The sequence below is a fragment of the Stenella coeruleoalba genome (assembly GCF_951394435.1).
Source record: "Stenella coeruleoalba genome assembly, chromosome: 16".
Lineage (NCBI taxonomy): Eukaryota > Metazoa > Chordata > Mammalia > Artiodactyla > Delphinidae > Stenella > Stenella coeruleoalba.
Window position 1 is genome coordinate 29580803 of NC_137162.1, and position 23722 is coordinate 29604524.

Consider the following 23722-nt stretch of genomic DNA (forward strand, 5'->3'; position numbering starts at 1 on the left):
GTCGTGTCTCTTGGGGCTCAGTATTCCCAACTGTACAAGGGGCCTCATGCCCCCGCAGTACTCAATAAACTTCGAGGGACCAGGGCAATGGAGAGGACTGCCTGTTACCCCAAAGACAGCACACCTACACCCCACCATCCCGACCTCATCTGAACAGAGCCACCTCGCCCCCGTGCCCGCCCCCGCCGAAAGGAGCCTGCGTTGTCCGAAGTAAACAAGCCGGTGGGACAGTGAGGCGCTACCACGTGAAGGGCGCTGCGCATCTTAGGGACCCACTGACTGTAATCCCCAGGACAGCTCTGGTGGTGGCCACACCACCTGGCTTTGCAGAAGAGGAAGCTGCGCCTCCGACAGGCACTCACGAGGCCACAGCGGCACTCGCGCAAACGCAGCCAGCTGGCGCCGAGCCGCAGTCTTTTCCCGGGAACGCCGATCTTCCCACAGTCCCTCCTGCTGTAGCGCGCCAGTTCCCTCCACGGAAAACAGCTGCCCCGACCCCCGCAGCCTAGCGACCCCGGGACTTCCCGGGCCGGCGGGCTGCGAGTGGGCGCCGGGCCGCCCCGGGCCGCGTCCGGGGGAGGGGGTCGCCGGGCCCTCGGGGGGGCGGACAGGGCGGGGCGCCCGCCGCGTCCAGGTCCGCCCGGGGGCGGGGCCTGCGGGCCTCCTCCGCGGCTGGCGGGCTGGAGGGCGGGGCGGGCGGAGCGGGGCGGGGCGGGGCGGGGCGCGGGCGCCCGTGGGCCGCAGCTGGATAAAAGGGCCCCAGGGTGCCCCAGGAGGCCCGTTAGCGCTGCCCGGCCGCGGAGCCCTGGCCCCAGCCCCGCAACGTCGCACTCCAGCTGGTGAGCCCCTGCCTGGCCCCTGGCCAGGTCTGTTTCTCACTGTCCTGCCTGTCTGTCCGACTTCTGTCTCTCTGGGGGTCAGCAAGTCTCTGAGGGTTCCTGAAGGCTGGGAATGGCAGGCGTGGGGGGTCCCATGAACAGTTAGCCTAGACCCCTAGTCGCTCCCCAACCTGCTGCCAATGTAAGTGACCGAGTTGGTGAGCTTGGCCCCATGGCCGCCCAGGGTGGTGCGTCGTGGCCTCGGGGTGCCTGCGTGTCTTGTTTGTGGACACGCTGCGTGTAGTGTAGCCATTTCTCTGGCCTCTCCCGGGGCAGGGTAGGGGGAGGCAGGGGAAGGGACAGGTGGGTTCAGACGTCATTCCTGTGACAGGGTTCAAAGAGGCAGGGTGGAGCCGGGCTCTCTGAAAAAAACAGACCAAAACTGAGTATGCTGGGGGTCGGGGGGAGACTGGGGACAGAGATGGAGGGTGGGCAGAGGGCTTCAAACTCTACATGTCCTATGCCTGGACAGGTGGATATTTGCTGGCACTGTGTCAGGTCACCACAATCAGTGGTCCCAGGGAGGCAATCAGGGCTGAGAGGGGAAACCCCACCCCCTCCTCAAAGAGCTAGAGAGAAGAGGCTTCCAGTGATTCCGGAACCTGGTTCCCACCAGGACAGCACCCCAGCGCTCTTTCCTGAATACCCTTGGGCACTTCCAGCCTCTCTAGCAAGGCCAGGTCAAGCCAGGTGCCAGAGTTCCCTGGCAGCACCTGGATCAGGTGCCTCTCTCCTCCAAGCTGGCAGGATCCTGGATCTGCCACTTGGTTGCACTCAGCGCTGGCATCCAGCCCAATGCCCTCACACCAGGGCTGGGTCATAAATCAACCAGCAACAGGGTGGAATTTCATTCATCTCCCTGCCTCCCTTCCTTCTTCCCCTGTTCCCGTGTCCATCTCTCTCCTGACTGGGAGCCTGGCGCTGGAGCCAGGCTGCCTGGGTTTGAATCCTGGCTGGGCAAGTTACTTAGCTTCTCTGGACCTCGTGTCCTCACCTATAAAGTGGAGATAAGTATTCAATAAATATTTTTAAATGTATAATAAACTTATTGTGATTAGCCTGCCCTCCTCCTCAGCCTCACTCTAGCCCTTTCTCCTTCACTTTGGAAAAGATCCACTTTTGAGGCTGTTTCCTTCTCTGAGGGGGGCTTCTCAGCCTGGTCCTCTTTTTGCTCAGCTCTGGGGGAGCAGTTATGGGAGACACTCCCCTGGGTTGTGGAGACAGGAAGCAAAGACACCAAGTGCTAGGAAGGTGGGGGTCCGGGCGGGGGACTTAATGGAGGGGGTGATGTTTGAACTGGATGTGGAAAGATGTGTAGGAATTTAACAATCTGAGATTGAGGGAAGGGGTACCCCAAGTAGAAGGAACAGTGAGAGCAAATGCTTGGAGGCTGGGAACTGAAGGATGTGTTTGGGGAATGTGAGAAGACAAGTGTGATGTGAGCGAAAGCTGCAGTGGGCAGGAAGGCTGGCAAGTGGGCTCTCCCTGCATATGACTCGGTTCCTGCTACCGCCCATCCACCTCCTGGGCGGCTTTCATAGAAGGGAGCTGATCTAGCACCAGGATTCTTCAGCAGAAGGCCACCCCTGTCCCCACGGAGGCCCCTTGGAGGGGAGGGGGCCTGTAGGCCCAGGAGTGTCCACAGCCTCTAATAAGACCTCCACAGTACTCTGGGGATGTCAGCCACAGCTACACAACTGACCTGCCCAGCCCACCCCCTGGCCCATATCGTAGATGGGGGACCTCCAGTGCCACCCCCTCATTTTAGAGGTGTTGCACCTGAGTCTCAGAAGAAAGCATCTGAATCATGTCACCTAATTTGGTGGCAGAATGAGGAGCATCCTGACTGCTGCTGACAGGGAGTGGGGTCATCTCTCAGGCCAGACCCAATGTGACCCCTGGGTCCTACCAGCTGGTGGGCCCTGAGCCCAATCTTTCTATCCTCTCATGTCATCTGGGGGAGGTCTCTATCCACAGTGACTTCGGTTTGGCTCAGTCCCTAGCTGTCCACCTCCTCCTTAGGGGTGCAGGGAGGAGGGAATGGGAACATCCCAAGCAGCAGAGAGCCTTCTGCATGTGGTGACAGCCAGCAGGGAGCCTCCCCCGGCTCCTGAGTGGGGAGGGACATGAAGAAAACAGTGCTTAAGTCTGAGAAGGAAGTGTCGCAAAGAAGGGTAGCTGTACTGGGGACTTGATGTTGAGTTGGGAACGTGGCCTCCATTCCTTCTTTATCCAGAGAGAGGCTGGGACCAACCTCGACCAATGGTTCTGTAGTAGCTGTTTCAGCTGCTGTTAATAATAGCTGTCAGATGAGAGCTTGCTCTTCTAAGGGCTTAACGCGTATTCATTCATTTGATCTTCACAAGAATCTCACCCCCATTTTATAGAGGGGATAAACTCCATGAGAAAACTAAATCACTTGAGATTGAGAAACTAAATCACTTGCCCAAGACCACCCAGAAACCAATTGGTGGAGGCGGGACGTGAACTCAGGCAGCCTGACTCCCAGTCTGCACGCCTAAGCGCAGTGCTATGCCACCTTGCACCCACGCATCTGCAGATATCTACGGGGTGCCACCTATATACCTGGCACTGCTCTGGGCACTGGGGGCACAATACAAAGTCCCTGTTCCCGTGGAGCTTCATTCCTGAGCTCATCATGTGCACTTCTAGGAGCCCACTGCCCCCAGCCCTGGGCTCACCAAAGCAGGCGGCTTGGTAGCTGAAGTGGGTGGGACTGGGTGCGGCCAGGAATAAGGACCGATTCTCAGCCAGAAACCAGCTTGTGGGGAAGGGAATGGCAGGGGGCCCTGTAAGACGCTCCCTACCGAGACTGACCAGCTAAGGAATCCCCCTAAGAATAGCAGTGGCCATGGGAGAAAGAGGGAGTCTCCCCAGAATGAGCCCTTTTAAGCCTCAAGCACCGAAGAGAAGCCAAGGACCCGACTTTCTCCCTCCACTTCCAGGCCAGCCTCAGCTTCCCGTCAGCAGTAGAGCTGGCCGTGGAGGAGCTTCAGCACTGGTGGCTGCAGATGCTCTAACAGCTCCAACCAGGGATGACCGTCCTCTGTGCTCGTCCCAACCCTGCTCCTAGGAGCAAGGCTGCTAGTGTATGAGGGGGAGCCCCCAACTCGTCCCCTGTAAGGACCCAGAGAGCATATGACAACAGCTTCCTGGAGATGGGAGCCCTCTTCTGTGTGTGGTCACTGCCTAAAACCCTCCCAGGGCCCTTTACTTCCTACAGGATGAAGGGCAAACCCTCTGCACGGTGCACAAGGCCCTTGATCATCTGGCCCCAGCCCGTCCCTCCACCTCAGTCCCCTCCAGGCCCCCAATACTGCAGTACAGGGTTAAGAAAGGGCACTCCCTGCTCTTGCACAAACTCACCTCTTTCCCTGTTTCCCTCTTTCCTCATCCTGTTCTCTCTAGCTGGAATTCCCCTTCTCTGAAGGGGAATAAGAGAACTCTTATTCATCCAACAAGGCCCTGGTTAAGTGTCCCTTCTCTGATTCCTCATCTCTGAGCTTCGTGAGGGCAGACAGTAGTGTCTGATGTGTTCACTTCTGTGTCCCAGCACCTGGCCTAATAGTTGGCCTGAAGCAAATATTTCAGAAATGTTCGTTGACTCAATGTACAAATTATGCATGTAGGTGGACCTAGAGGTGGAGCTTGCTGTGTGGCTTGGGCAAGTCTCTTAAACTCTCTAGGTCCCAATTCCTTATGTCTAGAGTCAGGAAGTTGATCCAAATACCCTCTATCTCCTCCAGCTCGGACAGTCTAGCCCTTGGGGGCTCCCCATGACTCAAAGTGTAGGCACCCCCACCTTCTACATATAAGACGACATCAAAAATGGCTGTTCATTGAGCACTGGCCGGGTGGCAGGCTCGTGATAAGCACTTTATGTGTGCACTTTACATCCATACTTTATTCAACACTCACAACAGCCCTGGGAGATAAGGATTACTACCCCCACTTTACAGATGAGGAGACTGAGGCTCGGGAAGGCTAAACTTCAACTTCCTCAAGGTCATATGGCCAAGGAATGGTGGGTTTGAACCAGATCGACTAATCTCAGAGCCCAGACCCAATCCATGCCACCACACACACACACACACACACACACACACACGCTCTCGGAGGGACCTGTGCTACCCTTTGTCTCTGCTAGCAGAAGAGACCCGAGGTCAGGGGTAGACGTGGTCATCATTGTCACATTTACTCGTTCCCAGGTGCCTTGACCCACAATGTGGTCCCTACCAGCTGCCTTCCCTCCTCTCCTGCTGCTCCTGCTGCTGGGCCAGACCCCTCCCAGCAGGCTGCAGTCACTGAGCACCATGAAGCTACGGCTGGTGGGCCCAGGGAGCAGGCCGGAGGAGGGCCGCCTGGAGGTGCTGCACCAGGGCCAGTGGGGCACCGTGTGTGATGACGACTTTGCGCTTCAGGAGGCCACGGTGGCCTGCCGCCAGCTGGGCTTTGAAGCCGCCTTGACCTGGGCCCACAGCGCCAAGTATGGCCCAGGGGAGGGTGAGTGACCGGTGCTCCCCTGCAGGATGACGAGGAGATGGTAGCGGGCTTCCCTCAGGGGCTGGACTCCCTGAGGCTCCAATAGAACCTGTCACGTTCCCACCAGTCCTTTGATACCCAGCTCAAGTGACCACCTCTGTGAGGCATTTCCTGAGTGCTCCAGCTGCAAATGACCTGTCCTACTCTCCCATTCTCACTTGCAGTGAGGCCACCACCATCACCACCATCACTACCACTCAACTCTCAGTTCCTTGAATATAGCAATCACACACAATGGGTGCTCAGCAAATGCTGTTGAGTGAATGACTAGATGGATGAATGAGGGAACAGGTAGATCTAATTAACAGACCTACCTGGCATTTTCCAAAAGCAGATTCTATGGGACCTGAGGCCAAGAGGAGACACTAGGCAGGGATGTAGATACCAAGCTTCCAGGAGAACCAACTCCTCTCTCCACCCCCATTTTCTACTCAGGCTTTGGAAGAGGAATGTTGATAACTGTGGGGTCCTATCCAGGAGGTAGAGCCCGTGACTTGCCTCTCTGTGCCTGTCCCTGAGCATCACTCATCCCCTCCCACACAGGACCCATCTGGCTGGACAACGTTCACTGTGTGGGCACAGAGAGCTCCCTGGACCAGTGCAGGTCTAATGGCTGGGGCGTTAGTGACTGCAGCCACTCGGAGGACGTCGGGGTGGTGTGCCACCCGCAGCGCCAGCGTGGCTACCTTTCTGAGAGGGTCTCCAATGCCCTTGGGCCCCAGGTGAGAAGGCCGTTCAGGCCCCGGCCTGAGCTGAGGAGGGGGTCAGGGGACAGAGGGCGTCCAGGTGGCGAGCCTGGAGGAGGAAGGAGAAGAAAGGGAGCAGAGCGCGGGCTGGGGCCCTGAGGCCTGCTTGTGGCCTGGAGCAGGTGCACGGGTAGAGGGCCCCAGCTTGAGAAAGGGCGGGCAGGGAATCAGAGGCTGGGTCTGCCGGAATCACTGAAGCTGCTCCCCACGAGGGAGGCAGCAGCAGGCAGGGCTTGCCTCAGCCACAAGGCCCGGCCACAGTTGCTGTCTCTTCCTGGCACAGACAGCTCCAAGCTAAGAACAGCCCAAGCCGAACAGCAGGAGCAGGCAGGGCAGGTCTCTCGACTCTACCCTCTGCTGCCAGACGGCCTCAGCCTGAGGACAGCTGGCCGTGGCCCACTGAACGGGGCAGGCCCTGACAGGGGGCTTCGCACCGGTCTAAGTCATCCAGGGTTAGGGCGGGGGTCTCGTGGGCCAGAGGATCCTGCTGGTGGTCTCAGGCAGCTGGTCTGTGCCCATCCTCTGCCCTCCCCAGGGTGGCGTGAAGAAGGCCCCCTTGTGCCTGGTGGAAGCCTCCCAGACTCCAAGGGCTCCCATCCTGGCCCCAGGAGAGCATGGCTCTGCTTGGTTCTCCTGGAGTTGAGGAAAGGACCCTAAACAAACCGAGCTTCTGCCTCCTACTCACTGTGTGGCTTTCAGCAAATGCCTCCCCATCATCCCCAAGGACCGAGCCACGTGGCCTCTGTTTCCTGGCCCGTCCCATGAGGGCGCTGGGTGGGGTGATCTCTAAGTGCTCCGAGCCCCAGCTTTCCCACGTGAAGACCTGCAGCGGGCTCAGCGGGGGCAGGAATCCTGGGGCCCACGGTGACCACGCGTCCCGCAGGGCCGGCGGCTGGAGGAGGTGCGGCTCAAGCCCATCCTTGCCAGTGCCAAGAGGCAGAGCCTGGTGACCGAGGGAGCTGTGGAGGTGAAGTACGAGGGCCACTGGCGGCAGGTGTGTGACCAGGGCTGGACCGGGAACAACAGCAGGGTGGTGTGCGGGATGCTGGGCTTCCCCAGCGAGGCGCCTGTCGTCAGCCACTACTACAGGTAGGAGGACGGCTGGCTGGAGGGCCGCGCGGAAGGCGGGGTTGTGGAAGCGTCTGAGTGTGTGTGTGTGCGCGCGCGTGCACGTGTCTGTGTGTGATGTGGGACCTTGGAGACTGCAGTGAGATTGGCAGGAGTAGTGTCTGTGGGAGGACATTCAGTGGGTGTTGGGATTGGGAGGGAAACAGGCCCGGTGGAGCAATGTGCCTGGGTTTCCTGGGTTATGGATCCCTCAGTAATTAAGACAAGAGTGAGGATGAACTTGGAGACCCTGGGAAGTTTCTAGAAACAATCAGAAAATAAACATCGTACTTGCCAATCAGATAAAAAGAATTGACTATAGTGCAGAGTACTCCCCAAATGAAATGTAAATAAATGTAAAATTGTGTCCCTGATTAAAAAATTAGACCTAACTAGTAAAGATACAGTGCTGCTCGCAAGTACAGATGGCCTGGGTTCTGGTCTAAGCTTTGCCAACAACGAGCTGTGGGCCTTGGTAGGGCATCTGGGCCTCAATTATCCAATCCGCAGGGAACTGTCTGAACTTTGTCTCAGTGAATTTCCTCAACTGCGATCCAAGCCAGGCTCTGACTGGGTTGCGTCCAAGCCAGGCGTGGGGTGGGGCGGCATTTGGGAGAGGGAACATAAAAATATTCTGTCAGAAACGTGACAGAACTGTCCCAAGACTGCATTAGCCTGTAAACGATGACGAGTCATAGTTCTACCAGCTCCGTCAGTGAAAACTTCGTATGTTTTTCATCAAGGGATAAACCTCCCACGAAACATCTGAGTCATCTACCCTTGCCCATCCCCAATCACTTTTAGTTGGTCTGTCCCGTGTCTCTGACTTAGATGACCCTGGTTTCCAAGGCCAGCCACGTGGCCCCATCCTTGGGGATGACTGGGAGCTGGGCCCCTGACTCCCTGCTGCCCGGTAATTGCACATCTGGGCCTGGCTGGCTTGCCTACCTCCCCTGAGGAGGGCAGCCCTGATTATAGCCTCAGTATCTCTGCCTGGGCAGCTCCCACCAGAAAGGCCTTCAACTTCCACCTGTCCCCAGAGGACTTTCCCCAGGGCCCCTTTTCTCCGGTTGCCCCCTGAAGGCTGACCTTCATCTGGACTGGGGGAAGGGCGAGCTTGGAGCTGCCTGCCCCAGGGCAGCCCGGTGCAGAAGAGACACCCACTTTGGGCTTAGTCAAGGGAACTTGCTCGCCCTGCTTTCCTTCCCTGTAAAATGGAGATCATCGTTATCTGTGGGGTGGCCACTCCACTGTGGTGAAGCTCAGCATTGAAGTAAGATTAATGAACAAGTTTACAAACTGAGTCTAGTACAGACTCAAGGACACGTATGGAGAGGCAGGGTGACGGCGGGTAGGACTTCTGCACCCACTCGACTCCCCGCCTGTTTGTTCCCATCCAGGAAAGTCTGGAATTCGAAGATGAAGGATCCCAAGTCTAGGTAAGGAGCAGCACCCTCAGGGGAGGGTGCAAAGGGGTGTGGCATGAAGGGCCTGCTTCCCCTCCCTTCTCCTCCCCTCCAGTCCCCTCTCCCCTCCCCAGTGCCTTGGCCTCCCTGAGTCCTGAGCACAGCCCTCAACCCCTCCCCTGCCCTCAGTCTCCCTTGTCTTCCAGACTGAAGAGCCTGACAAAGAAGAATTCCTTCTGGATCCACCGGGTCAACTGCCTGGGAACAGAGCCCCACATGGCCAACTGCCAGGTGCAGATGGCACCAGCCCAGGGCAAGCTGCGGCCGGCCTGCCCGGGGGGCATGCACGCTGTGGTCAGCTGTGTGGCAGGGCCCCGCTTCCGCCCTCTGAAGGAGAAGCCCGGGAGCAAGGAGTCCTGGGCAGAGGTGGGTCCCATGCAGGCCTGGAGGCACAGGCCCCACCCCACGGGGAGGCGCTGATGGGGAGGCAGGGGAGGAGCGGCGAACCACCCCTATCAAGGGGGCATCAGTTCAGACCGGGAGGAGGAGAGCAACTCACAGGACGTAGAACTTTGGGATTTACTTAAAAGGGACAGTTATAACCCTACCGTAAATGGAAAGCTGACAACTGTAATTACATTGTAGCTACATCCCATTGAGGGCCGAAGGTATGGAGCCCGAGCCTGGCCCTTCGTCATAAAAAGCAATGAGCAGGTGCTGGTAGGCACTGGGGCAGGGCAGCACCATGTGAGGGGGTCTCCTCGATGAAATCGGAGCAGGCGGGAGGCCATTAGAACGGAAGTGACTTGCCCACTGTGCGTTTCATTGACACATGTCCCCACAGGTCTCTAAAATCATTTCACAGATCTGCTGCGGAAGTGTCGCTCTGGGTTCAGCCCCAAAGGACAAAGCAGCAGTGAGGCTGGGCAAGAGGAAGGGACTCGCCTAGTGAGCAGGTGGCAGGCTGTGAAGCCCAGGGACCCCCAACTCCTAAGGCTCTTTCGTTAGGGCTGGAATTTGTGATTACTGTGGCCGCTCTTTGTCACCGAGGAAGGGGGAGGTCGAGAAAGAGCTTATTCAGAGGAATAGCCACAGAAGTCAGAACTCCAGGCCTTGGCGCTGCCTGTCCTGAAGGGGCTCTGCCGGGGGTGTAGCCCCCACCCCTGCCTCCTCGGCCCTCCCTGAGGCCGGGTTTTCTCCCAGCAGGAGACGAGGGTGCGCCTCCGCTCGGGGGCCCAGGTGGGCGAGGGCCGGGTGGAGGTGCTCAGGAACCGCCGGTGGGGCACGGTCTGCGACCACGGGTGGAACCTCATCTCCGCCAGCGTCGTGTGTCGTCAGCTCGGCTTCGGCTCTGCTCGGGAGGCCCTCTTTGGGGCCCAGCTGGGCCAAGGTGAGCGAGGAGGCCTGGGGTGGGGTGGGAGAGCCTGGATGTGCCACCGGTCCACCCTCTGGTGGTCCTGGGGTGCCAGGGCCCAGGCCGGTTCTCCCCTTCTGTGGAGGGGGAGCCGCAGGTGTGGGGTTGCAGAGATGGACCTCCCATGGCCTCTCTCCCTCCCTTCTGCAGCGCTGGGGCCCATCCACCTGAGTGAGGTGCGCTGCGGGGGCTATGAGCGGACCCTCAGTGACTGCCCCTCCCTGGAAGGCTCCCAGAGTGGTTGCCAGCATGACAATGATGCTGCCGTGAGGTGCAACATCCCTAACTTGGGCTTCCAGGATCAGGTGAGCCCCGAGCTAGCCTGGGACACTGCTTGGAGCCAGTGGGGAGCGGTTCACGAGAGCCTGCCTGGAGCCAGCCTGGAATGCCCTCTCCTCTGGGAGTCTCCCCTGGCCTGGACTACTTCCCCTCAGGGCCAGGTTCTAGCCTTCAGAGTTGTCAGAATATCAGTGGGACTCTTCAGGTGCATGGGCTCTCCCACCCCACCCTCTCAAGTCCCCTGTGAAGCTGAGAGAGACGGTGCCTAGGGCAGAGGGCCACAGGATGTCAGCACCCGGGAGTGGCACTGGGAGGCTGGGTGGGGTGGTCAGAGTTCAAGGGTCACGCTAACATGGACTGTGGGCAAGTCTCTCGCCTCAGACCTTGGTTCTTTTCTGTAAAATGGGGTCAGCTGTCCCATAGGGTCATTGTGAATGAGACGATAGCTATGAAAGCCCTTGGCAATAGGCACATTGTCATCAGTGGTAGGATTTCAGGTAGCAGGAGGGCAAGTACCAGAGTGAGAGCCCCAGGTGCAGGCACCCAGTCAGATTTCTCGAGCGGGCAGGGACGTTAGGGACTATCTGATAAAACGTCCTCACTTTACAGAGAAGACTAAGCCAGAGAAGGGGAGTGTCACGTCCAGGGCTGCAGGTTTCCAGGCCGGCAGCCCCGAGCTCTCCCCTGCTAAGGCGCCCCCCCCACCTCACACACTCCTGACCGTTGCAGGTGCGCTTGGCTGGCGGACGCAGCCCCGAGGAGGGGGTGGTGGAGGTGCAGGTGGACGTGAATGGGGTCCAGCGCTGGGGGGCCGTGTGCAGCGACCACTGGGGCCTCAGCGAAGCCATGGTGGCCTGCCGACAGCTTGGTCTGGGCTTTGCCAACCATGCCATCAAGGTAGGTCCTTGCTGTGCTCCAAAACTTCCTGTGCTAAAGCTGCTGACCCTTCATTCATTCACTCAACAGTTAATTATGAGTGAAACCATGTGCCAATATAATGCTGGGTGCTGGGATACTGTGGTGAACAGGACACACAGTTCCTGCCTAACGGAGCAGTCAGTCGCCACATACAGTCAAGTGAGGGATGCAGTCATTCATAAAACGTTCACACAACAGGCACATAATTGTGTCTGTAGGAAAAATGAATAGAAGTGAGCCAGACGAGGTGGGGGAGGAATAAAGAGCCCATGCAAAGACCTTGTGGCCGGAGAACGCTTGACTCTGTTGAGGAAATCAGGGGCCGGGGGTGGAGTGCGGCTATCAAGAGGGAGTGGTGTGAAGCGCCAGGGTGAAGGAGGAGACGGGCCACACCATTCAAAGCCCGCAATGCAGACTTTTAAAAGATTTCTTCCTTGCTGTGCGGCAAACAGTTGGGGTGGAGATTAACATGAGTACAGAGAAACACTATTGCAGTAGCCCAGCTGAGAATGGTGCTGGCTTGGACCCGGGGAAACAAGTGGATAGATTCCAAAGATATCAAGGAAACAAAATCAAGAGGCCTGGGGCATGGCTGCCATGGAGAAACCTCTTCAACTTCGCCCACACTGGCCTGCCAGGCAATACTGGGCATACTTCACCCGGGAGAACTGGGCTCAACCCCGAGCACAACCGACCATCTAGGGTTGTATGAAGAACAGCTGGGGAAATGGGACAGGCCTGAGTGAACAGGAAGGGAACAGGACCTTCCTCTTCAAACAGCTGAGGTCTGCCGTCAGGGAGAGTGATGGCAACAGGGCCAGCGGTGGAAGCCATAGCAGTGGATTTTTGCCTTGACACGTGGAAGGCATTTCTAATACCAGAGGGGTCCAGAGTAGCATCACTAAAGATTTCAGGCCAAGGCTGGGCACAGCCTGGTGTGGGTGGTCTGATGGGGTCCAAGCCTCAGATGGGAGTCAGGTGACTCTAAGAGCACATCTCAGCCCTGACTGGGTGATGCTGGCTGTTTTCTTAGGACACCTGGTACTGGCAGGGGACGCCGGGGGCCGGAGAAGTGGTGATGAGCGGGGTGCACTGCTCAGGCACAGAGCTGGCCTTGCAGCAGTGCCAAAGGCACGGGCCGGTGCACTGCTCCCACGGTGCAGGGCACTTCTCAGCCGGAGTCTCCTGCACAGACAGTGAGTAATGGGAGGGGCCGGTGGGACAGGCTGGCCCGGGCTCCCCTAATTTTGCAAGCCCACACCTCCTGTCCTCAGGGAGGGCCCTGAGTGCTGGTCCCAGCTCCAAGGCCAGCAGGGTTAAGGGGTGGAAGGAGGGCTGGATGCAGAACACCAGCTCTGCCATTTACCACGTGTGGGGCCAAATCACCTGCCACACGGGGATACAAACCCTGCCCTGCCCATCTCATGGAGTTACTGTGAGAATTACTGTGAGTTACTGTGAGAATATGTGAAAATGTAAGGATACACAACAGTGTTTTCCAATCGTTGCATCACGACCAATAGTTTATAAAAACAGGATAGAAAACAATGATGTGATACATTTAGTAAGGGTAATATTTTTCTCTTGGAATTATTTGTGTGTCACATTAAATATATTTCTTACTACAGTCTGTAGTAAGAAAAGAGTTTGAAAACTGTTGTAGAGGGTGTGGAAATGTGAGGACACATGGGGCCTACGGTGAGCTGTGGGACTTACCCAAAAGACTTTAGGTCAAGACCATTTTGAGGCATCGGTCTGCCCCACACCGCCAGATTCTTGGGGTAGAAGCATCTGTTTGACATCTGCCAACCTGGTCTGGGCCAGGATAACCGTATCCAGTCCAAAGGCTGCAGGCTGCCACCAACCTGAGTGGCCACTTGACCTTCTTCCCAGCCAGGCTTCAATGCCCAGACATCCTTAACTCTTGTCAGCGAGCTCTAGGGCTTCCTCTCTGTCCAGCGCACGCTGGAAGAGCGCCAGCCCTTACAGCACACCCTGCCCTGCAGGGCGATGGGGCTTGCTCCCAGCACACTGGGGCCTGCTCCCCTGTCTCTCCCCTCCCAGGAACATGTACCCCTCTGTCCTTCCTAAATGCATTTGATGCTTCACAACGGCTGAGCACAGACAGCCAGCCTGCCATCTCTGTGGTCATCCCCATTCCTCCTCTGTCATTTTTCTCCCTTCTTTCTTGCCTTTACCCCCTCTTCTTCTCTCTGAAAGCACTCTTTTCCCTCAGGAATTCTGGGGTCTGTCAGTGGGCATACCCTTAGCTCTCTCCAAAATATGCCTCAGGAATTCCAAGAGCATTTAGTGGTAGTACAGACACCATCCAGCAAATAAGCTCCCACCCTCGACGCCCGTGTTCCCATCTCACCATCGTCAGTGCAAGCCTCACCCATATGATAGCTCTGCCCCAAATCTAAAGTGTAACCCAGTTTTTGCATGAACAAACATTGAGAACTGGCAAATTTCTCTCTTGACGTTACATGCAAAAGCTGTGCACTTCCTCATTTCTGTGCTGACACAGTGAGGGACAACACGCTGGCCTCTGAGGAGGGTAAGAGCCCCCGTGACAGGAAGGGAACGGGAGAGGCACTGAGCAGCTTACGGAGACACAGGCTCTAGCATGTTGGATTTTTACGCACCAGAATGTCCACGATGCCTCAGAGGAGAATGCACAGGATGCCCTGGTACGAACACCCCTGATAGCAACCAGGGTAGAACAGGACCCTTGGAAGAAGCACAGGCTTAGGAACTGCGGCAGAATGCACCGGAACGGTAGAACCCAGGGGCAGACTCGGTGCTTAACCCTTCCAGCTCTCCAGCCCTCTCCCTCTGCCCCTCGCATTGCTGGAACTGAGGCCCAGAGAAAGAGTGAGCTGAGGTAACAAGCTAGGGGTCAGCAGAGCTTACTGCGGGGTTATATGAGCTAGGCTACAGAGGCACTTATGGGCTGAGACGCATTCTACAGAAGAAATACTAGCTTACATCAACCGCATGCTTACCGTGGGCCAACCATGATCTAAGCACGTTACAGGTACTATCACACTAATCTTCTTCTTCTTCTCCCCGTCATCCAGATGAGGAAAATGAAAGACAAAAGGCTGAGCAAGTCCCAGAGCTAGTTAATGGTGTAACTAAAAACCAAGCCAAGAGAGGAACCCAGGCAGTCTGGCCCCAAAGCCAGCAAGCTTAGGCTAAGGTGATAGAGCTTTCCTGCTATTAGAGCTCACATCTCCTGACTCCTAAACCGCCCTACTCTTCCGGCGCCTCCAAAAGAGCTTAGTCTGGAGGCACGGCTGTCCCCTAGGCCAGGGAGCCAAACCGGCTGCCTTCCTAGCCTCTGGGTCTCCACCGTGCCCAGGTGCTGCAGACCTCGTGCTGAACGCCCAGCTAGTGCAGGAGACGGCCTACCTGGAGGACCGCCCGCTCAGCCAGCTGTACTGTGCCCATGAAGAGAACTGCCTCTCCCGGTCCGCTGACCGCATGGACTGGCCCTACGGACACCGGCGCCTCTTGCGCTTCTCCTCACAGATCCACAACCTGGGCCGGGCCGACTTTCGTCCCAAGACAGGACGCCACAGCTGGATTTGGCACCAGTGCCACAGGTTAGTGCCTGCTTAGGCCTTGGCTCTAGGGGAACAAAACCAGGGTCCAGGGAGCCAACCGGTGTGGTCTCTTACGGGCAAGCCTTCCTGGGAGGGGCGTGCGCTCTGGGAAAGAGCCTTCCTTCCTAGACGCCTCACTGGCCTTGCCTCCGGGAGGCAGTGAGGAATCCCAGGAGCATCAACCTGCCCTCTCCATCACTCCGTCGGCTGCCCAGGAGGTACCCACATGTCCATCTCCACCACAGTGTCCAACAGAGCAGTCCTTGCCAGCAGAGCTGGTCTCTGTTAGAATGATAGTGGACAATTTTTCTGTTGGCCCTGAGGCCTCGTCTTTAAAAGCCAGGTGAAGTGGGGACTCCTAGAAACCTGGAGACCCAAAATAGCCATCCCATCCAGGATGCTGGCTGTGCAGAAAAAGCTAGCTGGTTTCTGCAGCAGCAAAGCGAGGCCCGCAAGGAAGAGCTGCTGGCGCTGGAAGGAGACAATGAGTGTTCTTTCCTATCAGGAGCCTCCAGCCCAGACAGAAGGAGAGATGATGTCTGTGACAAAGGCAGAATGGAAAAGGGTGTTTTCTTCCTTCAGGACACAGCCGTGGGTGGGGAAAGCTGAGAAGAACAGGCAGTGACTTTGGGACTTGGCCTTGCTGAGAAAATAAGTACCTTTCCCGGCAGCATGAAGAGCTGTCATTAGAACTGGAAACAGTGGTAGCAATTTGGGCCCAGGCTGGCAGGGAGCAGAGGAAGCATCCCTCCTCACTCAGCAACTCGGCTCCTGGGCTGGTCCCTGGACGTGTCTCTTCTTTCCACCTGCAGGCCTCAGGCCTTGTAGCCAGGCAGCCTCCTGGAGCTTTGACCTCTCCTCACCCGGGTGAGACCCTAGGTGACGAGGGCAGCTGTCTTGCTGCCTGGCAGGGGTGCCAGGAAAGTAGGCCACGGGTCACACTCATCTTGGGTTTGAGGGGGAGAAGGGCACTGCCCTGCTATTGTAACGTTCCTCTCTGGGTAAGGATGGGGCCTAGTGCCTCAGCCTTCCCTACCAGCTCCTCTGTGAGGACCCTCTCCTGTTGCTGCTGGCCCGACAGCTCTGCCCCTTCTGCAGGCACTACCACAGCATTGAGGTCTTCACCCACTATGACCTGCTCACTCTCAATGGCTCCAAGGTGGCTGAGGGGCACAAGGCCAGCTTCTGTCTAGAGGACACAAGTTGCCCTACAGGTATGTGGTTTCCTGTCGGCATATCCTCCTCTGTTAGATTCCTCGGCCCCTTTGGGCTCAGGATCCCCTCTGCCCTGCTTAACAGCCTCAGGCAGCTGGAGACTCCAGCCTGGCAACAGTCAGCACTCAAGGCGACTCAAAAAGATCAATTTCTTACCCTCTCTACTTCCTCTGCATTCCCAACATACTGTACCACTTTTGAAATGCTTAACGCTTTCTCTTTTGGATAATAGTTGCAGACCTGTTTCACTTCTAAGTCCTTTGGGACTTAGCATGGATTGATTGTCTGACTCCTATTCGCACACCCACAGTTCCTAGCCCTTAGAAATGGCATGGTAAAACACTGGCTCTCCTCAGGGTTGTATGGGCAAATGAATTAGCGTAGTAGGGCTGGAATCTTCTAATCACATTTCCTAGGCCAACAGGAATTTCCACTAGTGCATCCAAAGAAATAATCTCTGTCACAGATGGGCTTTGCTATGGTGCTGGATTCATGCTTAGTAGGAATTCTGGCTCCAACAGGCAAGATATTTAGCTGAAGCCCAGGCCCCTAGTCTGACTGCATTTAATTGGCAATTCAGGGACTCAATAACTGTCAGCACCCTCCATTACAGGAATGCAGAGGCGCTACGCATGTGCCAACTTTGGGGAACAGGGAGTGACCGTTGGCTGCTGGGACACCTACCGACATGACATTGATTGCCAGTGGGTGGATATCACAGACGTGGGCCCTGGGGATTATATCTTCCAGGTAAGTGAGCTTAGGGATTCCCCACAGGAGGTCCATTTCTTCCAGATGTTCCAAAAGCTCCCTGAGGTCAAATGAAGAAAGAGAGCTTCATAAATAGGATCTCTGCCAGGTCTGGCGCTTGAAGGAGCTACACCGTAGGGGAAGGGATCAGAATCCAGGACCTAGGTTTGAGTCCTGATTCAGTGAACAAGGGGCACGTCACAACTCAGTCCCCATCTATAAAATAAGGACCTTACTGCCTCCTTCCTGGGGTGGCTGTAAGGGTTAATGAAGAAGACGAGCACAGTTTGCAAGACAACAAATGTAAAGGATGTCACAGCCACTGTCAACTCAGAAGCCCAGTCACCTGTTTTCAGCTGGCCCATCTCTCACCCCAGGTGGTTGTGAACCCCAAGCTCGAGGTGGCAGAGTCCGATTTCTCGAACAACGTGATGCGGTGCCGCTGCAAATACGACGGGCAACGGGTCTGGCTGCACGACTGCCGCACAGGTGACTGCGGGCCACCGTGAGACCAGCCCCATGCGAGCTCGGGCAGCTGGAAGACCCTGTGTCCCTGTGTGTGACTTCAGTGTGTGTACAAGGCTGGGGAGGGGACAGAGATGAATTGCCTTTGACAACTTCATAGAAGTTCATAGATTTCTGGAACAAGCTGCATCAGCCCCATCCAGTAACTATTCCTACATCCCTCTTTGTCCTTAAGGTTGTTTGGATTGTAATCTCAGTCTGCCATCTGTCCTGGAATCTTTCCTGTTACTTCAGGCCATGTCAGGATTTCCCCTTTCCAGCCTGTTCTTTCTCCCCTTCCTTTCATAGGGTCTTTCTTAGTTGCCTCCATCCCAGGCTGACTGCCTCACAGGCAAACGTAGAAGTCCCCCGGATCCGTGTTGCTACCGCCAGCCCTGATCACTGCTTACAGGACGCAGACCACGGAGAACAGGGCTCAGGACACTTGCAGGATTGGTAATTTCAGGCAAAGAAGCAACAATCCAGTGGGGAGCAGAGTAAGGAGGTGGCTGCCTCACTTGCCTGTACAGAAAGGAAGCAGTTCCTCTACCTTAGCGTTTAAAGTGCTTGTATTTGCTGTGGGGTGTGTGCAGTCACTCCCACGCTTTGCACACAGAGGGTGGGGCAGGTGTGTTCATTTAGTCCACAAACATTTATTAAGACCTACCTCTGTGTTGAGCACTGCCAGGCACTAGGAACAGAAATAGGAGTAACAGGCAGAGCTAAGTGTCAGGTAGGGTAAGCAGACACGCAAATGGGTAACCCCAGTCCTACTGGGTACCCCAGAGCGCTGTGAACCACTGCTGAGCAAGCAGAGCGCCCTCCGAGCAACCACCTGGAGGCCAGCCGGGGTTTCGCAGAGGAAGGGACATCTGAGCTGGCTGCAAGGAGAGGCACAGGCCAGAGAGGGGACGAGGAGAAGGCGCATAGGATTTGGCTTCAGAGGGCTTCACTGGGCAGCAAATCCAGTTCCACCACCTTCTGGCTTTCAGACAGTCAGGAAATCTCCTCCTCAGAAGCTGTCTCTTTTGTAAAATAGGGCTATGCAGTCACACCTACTAGAGCTCTTTGCAGGGAGGGTTACGGTGGCTCCTGCTGAGAGAATGGACTTGATCCCGTGGGCTTCTGGGAACCACTAACAAATTTCAGCCAAGGAGGCAGGGAGATCAGATCAGATTTTCAAAAGATAACTCTGGCAACAGATGGAAGACAGTGAGAAGAGGAATATAAGGATTTGAAAATCGTGAGACTGCGTAGATGCTGCTGCCATTAAGTGAGACAGGAGCGTGAGCGAGATCAGGGGTTGGAACCTAAGGCTGCCGGCGTGGAGGCAGTCTCCGTGATGCTGCGGGCAGGCTGCAAGGGGGCCAGGGCAGCAAGGAAGGAAAGAACACTACGCAGCTCTGACCCCTCCAGGGTCCTTGCAGGAAACACAGGGCACACTCAGGTGAGAGTAGGAGGTTATTTAACGAGAGGACTACACTGAGGTGTGAGTAGGACTAAGGAGATGAGGAGTGTTGAGACGTCCAGGGATAAGCAAAAGTGGAATGTTGTTATCACCTTGGGCTTGAAGGGGCAAAGTGTGTCCTGGAGCCAGGCGAGCGCTAGCACTGAGGAGGAGGGAGCAGCGGGCAGGAGACCATCACTGCACAAAGAGGGGAAGAAATGCCCTGGCCTCTCTCCTTCCATCCTCTAATCTCGTGCTGTTTCTTCCCAGTGACCTACATCAGTCGGCAGTCTCTAGGGGTCAGGTCTCCAGGGCATGAGAGAACAAGAAGGGTAGAGCATGAACCTGGGGAGGGGCGAGGGAGAGTGGCCAGCACAACCCTTCCCACTCAAAAGCCTATCTTCCCGATGTCCCTGCAGCTACGCATCTGTTGGCATCCATTTCCATAAAACGGATTGTTTGTGCCCACGACTAACCTGATGGAAAGGCTGAGCTGGGCAGGATGTCTTGGTGTTTGTGACGTTGTCAGGGAGGGGATGAGACTCCGGTCAGGTCGACGACTTACCTGCCCTCCTCTGGTCCGCAGGGGACGCACACCGAGCTAACACAGAGCACTCCCCGGAACAGGAGCAGCGTCTCAGGAACAACCTCATCTGAAGGCACCCCTGCGCACCCCCAGCTGCTGCCCACACACCAGATACCTCAGCTTATTGGAGCCATGCCCTTCACAGAGCCCTAACTCAGAGGGTAAGGGGCCAGTGCCAAGGGGCACCAAGAACCAGCTCAGGAAGCCTTCTGATGGCAAGATCACCACACCAGGGCGGCACTGCTCCCTCAGGATGGCTCTGGGTCTATCCCCTGAGGGCCTTTGGTCTCTGGACTATGGCCTTTGGGCTTTGTTCAGCTGAGCTCCTCTTCCATAGGAGACCCAGTCCTTCCCGGATCTTGCCCCAGAGTTCATGGTTCAAGAGCTATCAGTTCCTTAGGAATGGACTGTGGCCCAGTCCCCCATCTAAATGGTGCTTTGCAAATGTCTTGGAGGAGGACCGAAATACACAGGAGGAGAGGTCAGCTCTCTGCTAGGAGCTCTGTGCAACACAACTTGTATCAAAGTCACAACTAGCAAAGAAGCTGGTGACTTCAGTCCCTTGCTTGATAGGTCCGCATTTAGGATTCAGCTACCATACTCTCTAAGAGTCTGTTCTTTAGTGCCCTTACCTTTATCCTACTGCACATATGGGTGTTTCTAATATCCTGGAAGCTTAGGCCTCAGGCATCCCCTTATCTCCTGACGGGCCCAAACCACCAGTTACCGAGTGCTTGAGACGGGGCAAGATTCACAGGAGTGGCCAGATATGGCCTTCCCGCAGAGCAGCAAGAGGAGGCCGAACAGAAAGAGTCCCGGGGTGCTGTGGACCCCAGCTGCTGCCAGGCCCTCTGCCAAGGGAAGAACACTTGTCCTGACCCCGGCAGGCAAGGTCACTGTGCGCCTCAGGACCGGCCTAAAGGTCGGGTCCCCCAGGCTTCTGGAGTGAATTTTGCATTGAATAAAGTTTTGCAGTGGAAAGAACATGGGTCAAACAGGCCGCTCATCTCTGCAGGAAAAAGAAGACAGGTCTGGTAGAGTGGAGGACAGGAGACTACGGAGAGGTCAGAAGGGGAACATTTAATTTAGTTAAGGACTAAACCTAGGAAAGGCCACCATCCCTGCTTGACCTGGCTGTTGGCAGGCCCTTGCTCAGATGGTATAAAATCCCATGGTCTTCCTGGACATGATTCTTAATCCTGTCTCCACTAAGACACACTTGAGAGATGATCCTTACAGGTCTGATGCCCTAATGCCAATAAAGGTTGCTCACTATGGACTGCTACAAAGACGAGACTGGCTGTGATTCTTGGCAGTTCCCAGCACCCTAACTCTCCCCCTTTTCACTGCTGGTGACCTGGTTACTAAGATGTGTGGAGCCCACATACTACTCACAACAGCCCCACTGCACTTCTCCAACATCAGCCTACAGTCTGCTTCGCAATTCCCTCCCTAGGCTCCGTGGTGAAACATGGGTTGGAAAGGTTAAGGGATGAAAAGTAGGAGGAAAGAAGAAAAAGTCCAAAGATGGTAAACTTTTACAACCAAGGCTGCAAGGCCAGAGTGAATGGTGGTAGATGGGGCAAGATTACAATAGTCCTCCCGTCCTCACATATGAGAGCTGCCCTTCCTTAGCCGGTAAAAAGGGACCCGCTCTGGGGTATCCTCTGTGAATACAAAGAAGCGCGCTTTTCCTTCTCCTCTACCATCCCTCTTCTCAACTCCCTCACCTCCTTCATTAGGGCAGAGGGAGAGCTTTACTTTGGCATGGCAGTTTAGGTAAACAAGGGAAGGACTGATTTCCTGTTGGATCCAGCAAACATCTCCCAAACAGTAACAACATTATACTCGCACATGCACCCAATGGTCTGTGAAAGAACGTGTAGCTGGCGGGGGAGCGTGTGGTGACTGATGACTAGATTCAGGCAGGGAGGTTACCTACAGCTTCTGGCTGGATCCAAGTTTCCAAGAAGGCCAGAAAAAGCAGGCCAGGCAGCCAGCCACCGGCTCTGGTCTCAGTCTTGCTGCCCACATCACACATTTGATAGGTGCAGCCAGTTCTAATTCTTGGAAAAAGCTATACAAGGGTTGTGCTGTTACACCTCTGACTTGAAAGGGAAGGATATGGGAAGATGCGGCTGGCATGACTTGTAACTAGATGAGGAATGTTAACAGAATAGCAACCACCAAATTCCAGACAGAACCAAAAATGTCTGATGATTTTCACCTCGGCATTCTTGTCTCAGAGAAACTGAAGTACTAGGAACCTCAGCTTACCATTCAGATGCCTAATTTATTCCTATTCCACAAAGACTTCCACTCCATGAGGAGTATACTGGAACTCAAGGGGAATGTCTCTATCTACTATAAATTCCAGGTGATACTGGGATTCAGAAGTTCAACATACATGAAGCAACATATAACACACAGCAGAGTGCGTTAGCTGTCTTCTCAAATATCTACCCAAGGAGCCAGTGGCAGCTACAGGGTGCTCTCCAGTTAGCTCAGTGTACAAAGGCATGGTGTAGATATGACCAAGGATCTGATTCCTGTCTGGACAAGCTCAAGTAGTCCGTGCTGGGTCAGGGCAGGTGCTCTTTCTTACCTCCAGCCAGTATACATCAATTCCAGCTACTGGAAAAATACAACTAAAAAGCACATTCTCTACTAAGGGCCGAAGCAGGAGCACTCCTTAGCTTTCAGTTTTGGCTAAAAAAATCCTTTCTCTGGATCTACTTATAAGGATAAATCTGAAAGTTAGAGGTGGCTGACTGTTATCCGAAAAAAAGTGTAAGTTACTAGCCACCAAGTACACAGCATTAGAATGAGGACAAAAGTAACTTCTTGAAATTATGAGTACTACAAGAAAACTGGGTAATAAACACGGGACTATGTGTTACCATCAACAATGCCCTTAGAAGCCAAAATGCTGCCAGAAAGGGGAAGCACCCTCAAAGGCAAGTGATAGGAACAATCACTTTTTTTTTTTTTTTTTACCACCCAAGGCCATTCTCAGCCTTGAAGAATCAAAACAGAGCAAAGGTCTACCTCAGAGGTATACTGTTCAGTACGAAACCTGGCTAGTTTCCTGCATTTCCTTTCAAAGGCAGCCATACTGTTCAAACAGACTTCCCTGTGTTCTACGATGACAGCACAAGCTGTACAGCCAGCTGCCCTAAGCAGTGCTGGGGCAGAGGGTCGAGAGGACCTAATGACCCCTCCAAACTTGGAATGGAGGTATTGAACATGAACAAGGGACAGTTTCAGAACAGACAAAGGATGAGAAAAACAATGCTGAGGAACTGTAAGAGGGCTCTAAGACCGAAACAGCGGCAGGGATCAAGACCCACGGCCAGTGTCATTTGAGGAACGTTTGGACGGAGCCCCACTACACCATCGTCTAGGCAATGCTATAACCCATCATTGTCACGGGCACTGAATCATACAAAAATGAGGCTGCTGCCCTCACTGAAAGCACAATGAAACATCATTTCTTGCTCTCTCAGCATCTGGAGGTCCACCACTACGATTTCTTCAAAAACACTGAGAATGCAGATATGAGAAGGATAAAGCCTGAGCTGACTGCTCTGACTTGTCCACGTCTTTTAGGAAATCTCTTACTGCCCAGAGGTGTGTGACTCGCTGCTCTTCACTATAATGGACGAGCTGGTATGGCTTTTGCCAAATGCCTCTGGCAAAGGCAGAGAAGATCATACCAAGAACATGCTGTGTGCCAGATGCCTCCTGCAGGATGTCAGATTGGACAAAAATGGCGAAAGGCAAGAGGGTGGGGTGGGGATGTGCAAAGAGGGCAAGAAGGGGAGAGAAGCCACCACATACCAATGCCAGGAGAGTATTTTGTAGTATACTCTGGGGCACAGAGATGATCAGCAGTCTACTGCTGATCAATAAAACCAACAGATCCACCGAATCCACGCACAGCATTACGGGGTGAAGATAAGGGAAGAACTGCTCTCTAATTTCTTTAGGGGCATGACAAAACTGGCCAACAGCAGAGTGATGCATGTCATAAAATGGGCTTTAATGTCTTTCTCTTTCAACGTGATAGTACTGCTTAAACTGGAACTGGCACACAGCTCCCAAGACCGGCTTCCTGTAAGGAATGAAGCGGGCACGCCCCAGGCTGCCATGCGGCTGGAGCAGCCCCAGGCACTCAGCTTAGTACAAGCTCTGGAGTCCAAATACCTACACCTGCTGCAGTTCACCAACTTTGGGGTTCTGGAACCGGCAGTGCAGATTCTGTGAATACCAAGCACTCCAGATACCGTTCCATCTCCTTG

General features: G+C 55.2%; 1 protein-coding gene across 3 annotated transcripts; it reads left to right on the plus strand.

Moving 5' to 3' along the window:
* The first annotated feature begins 647 nt into the window (after positions 1 to 647).
* On the plus strand, positions 648 to 23592 carry LOXL4 (lysyl oxidase like 4). 3 transcript variants are annotated; one of them, XM_079899900.1, is made up of 15 exons: positions 648 to 839; positions 5108 to 5402; positions 5985 to 6163; positions 7071 to 7276; positions 8695 to 8733; positions 8907 to 9126; positions 9907 to 10090; positions 10265 to 10419; positions 11123 to 11290; positions 12345 to 12507; positions 14676 to 14919; positions 16018 to 16133; positions 16748 to 16884; positions 17262 to 17373; positions 19422 to 23592. In XM_079899900.1, the coding sequence occupies exons 2-15, from the start codon at positions 5123 to 5125 to the stop codon at positions 19490 to 19492; spliced, it is 2274 nt and encodes a 757-aa protein (XP_079756026.1). In that variant the 5' UTR covers positions 648 to 839; positions 5108 to 5122; the 3' UTR covers positions 19493 to 23592. The 3 variants fall into 3 exon arrangements, with proteins under 3 accessions (XP_079756026.1, XP_079756027.1, XP_079756028.1); XM_079899902.1 differs by lacking the exon at positions 648 to 839 and having other exon boundaries at positions 5273 to 5402; positions 7115 to 7276; positions 19422 to 23296; XM_079899901.1 differs by lacking the exons at positions 17262 to 17373; positions 19422 to 23592 and having other exon boundaries at positions 15926 to 16133; positions 16748 to 16864.
* Positions 23593 to 23722: the final 130 nt, after the last annotated feature.